The sequence below is a fragment of the Cetorhinus maximus genome, chromosome 10, assembly GCF_964194155.1.
Source record: "Cetorhinus maximus chromosome 10, sCetMax3.hap1.1, whole genome shotgun sequence".
NCBI classification, from domain to species: Eukaryota; Metazoa; Chordata; class Chondrichthyes; order Lamniformes; family Cetorhinidae; genus Cetorhinus; species Cetorhinus maximus.
In genome coordinates, this window is record NC_135888.1 from 69,971,124 (window position 1) to 69,980,901 (window position 9,778).

Below are 9,778 nucleotides of genomic sequence, written 5' to 3' on the forward strand. Positions count from 1 at the left end.
CACAGCCATGGCTAACATCAGCTAACCCCAAGCAAACCAGTGATTGAACTAGAATCTACCTGGACTGTGTGGCAAATCATGTGTTTTTTACACATTACATTCCCCTCTCCCAACCCAGCTTCAGCCATCATACTGTGAACTCCAGAATTCTTTGCCAAATCTTCTCTGCTTTGCTCTATCTTTTCTCACCTCACCTTGAGGCATCCTGTAAAATTGATTGCTTTAGTCACCTCCCAAACCTCTACTTCGGGGCTCCCAAATTGTGGGTTATGACCCCCAATGGAGTCATGGAGGTCACATTTGGAGTTGTGAGCTGCTCCTCCTGAGTAGAAGTGGCGACTGGGGAGAGGAGACAAACTAGTCCAGAGGCTCTGGCGGGACAGCCCTGGACCCATCAGATCAATTCTGCCAAACAGCATGGGGTAGGCGTTGAGCTCAAAATGCTTTAACTCCAGAAAGCACTTCTAGCTGCAAGTTTGAATGGGCCTGGGATGTTTGAAAGCTGACTTAGTACAGCTAGAGACTGGCAAGTGTAACTCCATCACTGCCTGTGCATGGGGAAAAAGTGGGCGGGCATGCAGTTGAGCCAGTTAGGTTGCATAACAGCTTCAATTTACTGTGTTTCTACGTGTTTGTTGAATAGGCTCCTCACCCCAGGGTAGTGACTCTAGTTCACATGTTGCTGGCAACTAGATCAAAAGAGGGAAAGGGGAGGGTGGGGAAGGGTGGGTTGGAAAGTGGGGCTGCTGTAGGAGTGGGGTGTGGGGGTGCGGGGAAAGGGGCTGCTGAGTGGGTGATGGGTATTGTGAAAAGGGGCATGTGGTGGTGGTGGGAAAAGGGACTGGTTACAATTTGTGCGTGTGGGGGTAAATAGAAGGGCTTCACTTGAGTCTTCTGTTGGGAAATGGAGAGCTCAGCTGAAACTACATGAATTCATATAAGTGCTTTAATACTTCATATTTATATGATGTATTATAGACCAGCATATATAATATATGGACTTTAATAATATACTGGGTGTTACTCTGCTGCTTTATTACTGTTGTTTTAGCTGGTGTTGGGGGTCATATTAATTTTCAGGTGTTAAAATCTGGCTACAATGGAAAATAATTTGATGAGCATTGCTCTACTTTAATATGTGTTCTCCCCACCACGCCATGTTTCATATTTCACTGCTTGATTTTCTTAATTCCAGTAATGGCAACGTGAGAATTTGTTGACTATCCCAATCTACCTTGAAGGCGATGAGTCACCTCCTTGCACTCTGCCTTTTGTGTGGCAAGATACTCCCACGGTGCTGTTTGGTAGGGGGTTCCAGAATTTTGACAAGCAACAATGAAGGAATGGCAACATAAGATATGAGTGCAAGTTTTCTTAGGCTTGAAGTATGTCACCCAAGGTGGTTATGCTAACAGGTTAGGAACCCAGGGGTTGAGCTCAAATTTCGCATTGGCAAGTTGTGAAATTAATCAAATATGGCATTTTGTGGGCTGGCACCACCCAAAAGAACTATGAAAGATGCTGAATTATAAAAACACAACTAATGCCTTTCAGAGAAAGGAATGCCACCCTCTGTCTAGTCTACAGGTATCCTCTAGCTGTAAAATCTATAGCAATTGGGGGTACCCATTCATGGGCCATAAATTTTGCCTTGCAAGTGCAAATTGAGTGATAACTGGCCCATCTACACACACAGGACCCAATAATGGTGTAAACTTCATTTATTTAATGTCCCTAATTTAAAAAAAAATTACTCTTCATTCTTGGGATGTGGGCATTGCTGGCTAGGCCAGCACTTATTGCCCATCCCTAGTTGCCTTTGAGATGGTGGTGGTGAGCTGCTGCCTTGAACTGCTGCAGTCCATGTGGTGTAGGTACACCCACAGTGCTATTAAAGAGAGTTCCAGGATTTTGACCCAGCGACAGTGAAGGAACGGCAATATATTTTCAGGTCAGGGTGGTATGTGGCTTGGAGGGGAACTTCCAGGTAGTGGTGTTACCATATGTCTGCTGCACTTGTCCTTCTAGATAGTAGCGATCATGGACTTGGAAGGTGCTGTCTAAGGAGCCTTGGTGAATTCCTGCAGTGCATCTTGTAGATGGTGCACATTGCTGCCACTGTGGGTCAGTGGTGGAGGGAGTGCCAATCAAACAGGCTGTTTTGTCCTGAATGGTGACCAGCTTCAGTGTTGTTGGAGCCACATTCATCAAGGCAAGTGAGGAGTATTTCATCGCACTCCTGACTTGTGCCTTGCAGATGGTGGACAGGCTTGGGGAGTTAGGTGAGTTACTTGGTGCAGGATTCCTAGCCTCTGACCTACTCTTGTAGCCACAGTATTTATATGGCTAGTCCAGTTCAGTTTCTAGTCATTGGTAACCCCCAGGATGATAGTGGAGGATTCATTGATGCTAATGCCATTGAATGAGAAAGGGTGATGGTCAGATTCTCTCTTGTTGGTGATGGTCAGATTCTCTCTTGTTGGTGATGGTCAGATTCTCTCTTGTTGGTGATGGTCAGATTCTCTCTTGTTGGTGATGGTCAGATTCTCTCTTGTTGGTGATGGTCAGATTCTCTCTTGTTGGTGATGGTCAGATTCTCTCTTGTTGGTGATGGTCAGATTCTCTCTTGTTGGTGATGGTCAGATTCTCTCTTGTTGGTGATGGTCAGATTCTCTCTTGTTGGTGATGGTCAGATTCTCTCTTGTTGGTGATGGTCAGATTCTCTCTTGTTGGTGATGGTCAGATTCTCTCTTGTTGGTGATGGTCAGATTCTCTCTTGTTGGTGATGGTCAGATTCTCTCTTGTTGGTGATGGTCAGATTCTCTCTTGTTGGTGATGGTCAGATTCTCTCTTGTTGGTGATGGTCAGATTCTCTCTTGTTGGTGATGGTCAGATTCTCTCTTGTTGGTGATGGTCAGATTCTCTCTTGTTGGTGATGGTCAGATTCTCTCTTGTTGGTGATGGTCAGATTCTCTCTTGTTGGTGATGGTCAGATTCTCTCTTGTTGGTGATGGTCAGATTCTCTCTTGTTGGTGATGGTCAGATTCTCTCTTGTTGGTGATGGTCAGATTCTCTCTTGTTGGTGATGGTCAGATTCTCTCTTGTTGGTGATGGTCAGATTCTCTCTTGTTGGTGATGGTCAGATTCTCTCTTGTTGGTGATGGTCAGATTCTCTCTTGTTGGTGATGGTCATTGCCTGACACTTTTGTGTGGTACAAATGTTACTTGCCACTTGACAGCCCAAACCTGTGTATTGTCCAGGTCTTGCTGCATTTGGGCATGGACTGCTTCAGTATCTGAGGAGTTGTGAATAGTGCTGAACATTGTGCAATCATTGTTCCATGGTGTTAATCTCTTGATTACTTTGTTCATGCAAACTACACTGTAGAAAGGGTAGCCTTGTTTATGCTGATCTCTTTCTGGTTCTGGATCTGACCCCTCAGTTTCTTGCAGGCTGTCTCTGGACCCATCCTGTATTTCTGGCCAGCCCCAGATTGGGCCCTGGCCCACCTCTTCTCTACTTTGCACACTCTCATTGGGGGATGTAGTTGTATGAAATAACCTAGGTTAAAAAACTGCAAGGCTGTAATTTAAAATTAGTAGTTCAGATGACAACTATGTTCTGTCTGTGTGTAAATGTTTTCTTCAGTTTCAAGCTTTGTAATCTATCTGACATGTCAATTAATTGTCTGTCGCAGTAAAGTCTGAAGCAAATGTTTGATTAAGATATGGAGAAATATTGATCAAAGAAACCTGTTTCCCTGCTGGAAGAATACAGTCCATATTGCCATCAGCCAAATGTGCCTCCCTTGGCCTGCCTATTGCCCTGAGCTAGTTCTCTGCTTATTGATGCAAAGTAGCATCATGACACAGGTTCTCTGCCCATTTTCCATATTTACTTACAAGAGGTAGTGAACTTGACATACTGGAGTTCAAACTGGGACCCCTGCTGATTCATGGCAGCTTTCATCCAGTGTCTTGAGGTCCTGATCATTACAATCTATCTTAAAACCTTTACCACTTGTAATTCATATTTTTATGACCTGTCGCCACCAATGTGCCATAACATGTTTTGATTTATGATTGTGCAAAAGAAATTTATATTGCCTGATATACCCTTCAATTAATTATTCCGAGTCTGATAAGCAGAAGACAGTATAATTGCATGAGTTGTGTACCGTGGTCATTTTAGTATTGTTGAATCGATCTCATTTGAGCTTTAAATAAGGAATGAATTCATGTACACTATTTGGTTGGTCATGAATAGTTACTGGGTAAGGTAAGTGCCACCAGTCAGTACTGTTTTCCAGTTTAATGAAAAACTGAACTGTTTGAACACTAAATTGTCACTGGTATGCCATTCTGGAGTAATCTATTATAAACAGCTTCCATGGTACGTTGTTAGAATAGAACGTGATCTATCAATACAATTATAGGTTGAATAAGATCCCTTTTAGCTAATGTGGCTGATAAATTACTTTTTCTTTTGTATTTGCAGCTGGCTCATTGCAATCCTGTCCCAATTAAACCCCCTCTTTGGTCCACAATTGAAAAATGAAACAATCTGGTACTTGCTCCATGAATGGCCGTGAATTCATCAACAAATATCTTTCTATGGAGATCAGGTGAGCCTTTGAGTGCTTTACACGGAATGTAATTTTATTCTCTCAGCTGCATGGTTTTAGAAGGTGTAGTTTATTCAGTGTATACAGTACTAATATTTCTGAGCTAAGTAATGACCTTGGCATTTGTTTCAAGGACTGGCATTGTGCCCAGTTTTTGTATTTGGATAAAACTAGTGTAAACTTCTAGGTATTTCAATTGAAAATATTTTGAATTCCAATTGAACATCAAAATGTAAAGCTTCAGACCAATGCTGATCCTTGAATTCACCACTTACAAATATGAAGTTTATAAGATTGTTTCGGACTGTCCCTTTAATTTATGGTAAATTTGGAGGAATGAAGGGGGTCTGAATTCTGCCTAACAACAGGCTTAGGTGGCTCGGTTGTTAAAAGTTCTGTTCATCCCGCAGCGCCAGTTCTGCTTACCAAAAGTGGCCCACTGGGAACTTGCATTCCATGCCCAGCACCAAGCCAGCGAGTCAAGCTTCTCACCCATTTAAAGTTTGAGAATTGGTTGAGATTGTTTCGGCCCCAAGACCTCTAATCGTTTGCTTTACCAGATAAAATTGCGTGTGGAGAAGCACCAGCTATCCTGAGTGAAGACTTCTGGAATCTGGAATTAAAAGTCTGATGGTGACCACAAAGCCATTGCCGATTGTTGTAAAAAAAAACCCATCTGGTTTGCTAATGTCCTTTAGGGAAGGAAATCTGCTGTCATCATCAGGCCTGGCCTACATGTGACTCCAGACCCACAGCAATGTGGTTGACTCTTAAATGTCCTCTGAACAAGGGCACTTTGGGATGGGCAATAAATGCTGGCCTAGCCAGCAATGCCCACATCCCATGAAATTTTTAAAAAAAAGTTGAAAGGGGGGCCAGGTTGTTTTACTGGAGAAAAGGTGCAAAACGTTGTCTACAACTGTAGACAATGGTAGGAGTACTATGATAGCTGTGGGTAGACTATTAGTCTCCAAGTCTTACAGGAAGTGTTAATGTAAGGCTTTATTAATGGTTGCACCTTAAGTTTATTTAATTCTAAGATAGAATGGAGTTGGGGGCCTAGAGGATAGTTCATAAGTATTTCTATCTGGATACATGTGTTTCATGCTGCCATGGGGTTGATTTTAAATAGAAGACGAATCCTTAGCCTTAGTATTGAAGAACCGGTTTACAGGACTTTCTATGATATCACTGACTCTGACAGAAACAAGTCAGTTTGCAAGAATCAGAGTAGAGAGATAGAGATAGCCAGTCTCTCTCCACACAATGCGTGTTGGAGCTCATGCTCCAATTGAAGAGACCAAGTTCATGAGGATTTAAGCGAGGGTGGAAGATTTGCCTAGCTTTGGCTCGAGGGAGGAATCACCAGGGTAACCCTCACCATGAAAGTCATTGCGGGATTGGAAGTTACCCGGCTGGAAAAGGAAAAAGGAAGCAAACTGTTGAGAGCTGAACATAGCTTTAGACTGGTTCCTGGGGAATGAAGTGTCCACTTAAAGGACAGAGCAAAGCATAACTGTGGAGAGTGATTTTTCAGTTGTTTTAAAAGTTAAATGGGGAAACCTTGCCTGTAGTTAATGTTTAGTCAATGTTGCTTTTAGTTTGTTACAGTAAAAAGTGTCTCAGTTTGAAATCTTGCCGTGTGATCCTTCCAATTGTCACTGGAAATTCAAATATCTTAGTTACCAGTCTCTAATGGGGATCATAATACCTAATTTAGATGATGAAATTTGCACTTGAATCTATATCTGATCCTATGGGATGTGAAACTGTTTTATACTGTGGGTTGTTTAATCAAACGATGAGTAGGAAAATAAAACTATATCTAGCTACTTCAACTTTATTTGGCTACCTGTATAATACTTTCTTTCACTACAGCTGGCTATTACTTTGAAGTAATAATAAGTGAGCAGGGAAAACATGTTACTGTGAAAGTACAATACGCAGATCAGTGGAGATGAGGTAGGAAGAGAATGTTGAGTGGTTTGGCAGGACGGTTACCAGATCATAGAATTGCTGAACACAGAAGCAGGTCATTCAGACTATAGATTTATGTTGGTATTCTACCACATAGTCTATTCCCACTCCTCCTCCTACAAAATTAATTTTCAAGCCACAATATAATTCTTGTGGATATACCCCTAACTTTTCAAGTCCCCCTTTGTGGTATTAATCTCTCAACCCTGCTAACGCCTGAGTGAATCTATGCTGCAGCTTTTTCTATTGCTTTATATCCTCATGAGATGCCCAGAATTGTATACAATTGTCTTTACAGGTTCAATCTTGCCTCTTGCTTTGTGTTCTATGCCTCACAAATGGCATCCTATGTGACTGTGACAAAGGTAATCTATCCCTCATCCTTCTCGACACGGTTGACCATAACATCCTTCTCCAGTATGCCTCCACTGTCATCCAGCTGGGTGGGGCTGCTCTCATGGTTTCATTTGTATCTATCCAATTGGAGCCAGGATATCACTTCCCACAGTTTTGTGGTGTCCCCCAAAGATCTATTCTTGTTTCTCTCTCTCCTCCCCCTGCCACCCTGCGACATCATATGAGAACTGCATTAATTTTCACATGTATGCTGATGACACCCAACTCTTGTCTCCTCCACTGTTGTGTTTATCCAACATCGAGTACTGGATGAGCAGAAATTTCTCCAATTAAATATTGGGGAAGACTCTAGTCTTTTTTTTGGTCTCTGCTACAAAGTCTATCCCTCTCCTTGGTAATTAAGGCTGAACCAGAATATTTGCAACTTCGGTGTCAAATTTGACCGTGATGAGCTTCAGGCCACACATCCACTCCACCACTAACACCACTGTTTCCACCTATGTAGTATCACCAGACTTTATCCCTGCCTTGCCTCATTTGCCACTGAAAAGTCATTTGTCTGTTACCTCTAGACTTGACTATTCCAACACACTTATGGCCAATCTCTCACTTTCTACCCATAAATTTGAGTTCATCCAAAACTCTGTCCTGAATCACACCGTGTCCCGTTCACCCATCACCCCTGTGCTCATTGGCCTACAGTGGCTTTCAGTCGAGCAATGCCTTGGATTTTAATATTCTTATCCCTGTTTTCAGATCCCTCCATGGCCTTGCCCCTCCCTACATCTAATCTCTTCCAGCCCACAACCATCTGAAATATCTGTGCTCCCTAAGTCTGGCCTTGTGAACATCCCTCATTTTCATTATTTCATCATGGTGGCTGTGCCTTGAGCTGTCTAGGTCCTAAATTCTGGAATTCCCTCCCTAAACCCCTCCACCTCTTTCCTCCTGTAACACACCTTAAAACCTATGTGTTTGATCAAGCTTTTGGTCAGCTGCCCATATATCATGTTACTTGGTATCTTTTTGTTTTATAATGTTCCTATAGAGTACCTTGGGACATTTTACTGTCAGAAATGCTATATAAACACAAGTTTTTGTCTGGATATCTGGTTCTTAACTTTTTTGCTTTTCTTGAGTTGGGGATGTGTGGTAGAGTAATGTAAATACCAACTCTCTGCCATTGGACCTGGATAAAATATAGTGCTACAGACCACTGCATTGCTTTTCCATTCAAATTGTTCTGAAAAACATCAGGACACATTAACATATGTCATGTTTCACCTGCCAGAACACAATTAATATGTTTAATCCACTCATTTTTCAACATTGCCTTCATTAAATATATGGAAGGCAGTTGTGCCAATTGTATAATTTGGAAATTTCATGCTGAGAATGTTGGAGATGAGCTAAACTACTTTGGAGATGGAGTTGCTTATCTAGCCTTTTCTGGGCAATCTTCAAGTTGTAAAATTTGATATGGAATTTTCCATGTATAAATGACATGTGGCTATGCAAGATATCTGGGCAGTTGTACAAAACTACATGACTCACAATATCCTATAATGAACATTATTAGTTGAGTTGTGCTTGATTTCACAAGATATGTAATTTATTATGGGGGAGCAGGAGAGCATGTTCTAATATTGCCAATTGTCCTCTGTTGCTTATTGCATTACGCTAAAAGCCAAGTGCTGAATTAAATGCTTTTGTGAAACATTGCCCTTAACATAACTCTTCCTTGGCTATTTCTGAAGTCAAAACTGCTTTTTATTTTTCAACACCAGTAGAAACTATCAATTTGAGTTGACTAATGGGTTGTGGGTGTGGAGAAAGCATTGAAACCTATAGTCACTGATGCTGCTCTGGAAGCAGAAGCAACAATTGAGGTTCTCATTTTGTCATTTAAAAAAAAATAGTCAATTATAAAAATAAAGGAATCAACTACCCAACAATTGAATTTTCAACTACAAAAATATTTGGAGTGGGTGTGGATCTGTATGGATGCTTATTTCTGCTTTATATAATCTGTTTTTCTTTTTTACAGAGAAAGAAGATACCTTTTAAAATAACTACAAATGATTAATTTTTTTTGCATCTGAGCAGCTTTCTTAAATGGGAACTTTTCCAAACTGCATTCAACAGCAGTCGATTATTTGGAATTTTACATTCTGATTTGTGTGATTTTGGAATTGACTCTTGAATTTGAAGTAATACGACTAACATGAATATTTAGCAGCAATGTATTGGAAATCTAAATGCATCTTAAACTTCTCAGCTGTAGAGCATTTTGGACAATTTTTATAACATTTATACTAAGATGTGAAAAACCACCAGAATGTAGTTCTGTGGGGAAATGTTATTTGTTTCAAACAAATGTTTATTTTCTGGGGTCTTATTTTTGTACTAACCTGACTGTGTACTGCCATATGAATATGCAGGTTTAGTTAAAATGCCTATATACTGCTTTCATATTTCTTGCCTTCTGTTGTTTACTAAAATCAAAATTCATTTCAAATCTGATCCTGGAAACAATTTAATAAATACTTATTGAAAAACTTTATGGATATGCTGCACTCTTTTTTTTCTTCTATCAAGTGTTTATGAATTAATTTTAGAATATCAGGGTGTCGTACTTGCACAAATTATCAGGAAACCCATTTGGTTTAGTTAAGGAGATATAGTAACCTGAGTTTTTGCTGTGATCAGAGTAAGTCCATGGTTCTCATTACTATTGTTTAGTTGAGATATGTGAAAGGAAACTGAAACCTCATGCCATATCTGACATATTGTAACAAATGGCTTTTCTTCAATATTGT

The 9,778-nt window shown here is 40.8% G+C and overlaps 1 protein-coding gene across 1 annotated transcript in view; it reads left to right on the plus strand.

Moving 5' to 3' along the window:
• Positions 1-9,522, plus strand: part of atp6v0e1 (ATPase H+ transporting V0 subunit e1) — a 40,844-nt gene extending 31,322 nt beyond the window's left edge. Inside the window, exons 3-4 of the mRNA XM_078550591.1 lie at positions 4,499-4,625; positions 9,007-9,522. Of these exons, the coding sequence (XP_078406717.1) occupies positions 4,499-4,592 (94 nt within the window). The 3' untranslated portion in view covers positions 4,593-4,625; positions 9,007-9,522. The remainder of the gene's footprint in view (positions 1-4,498; positions 4,626-9,006) is intronic.
• The last annotated feature ends 256 nt before the right edge of the window (positions 9,523-9,778 follow it).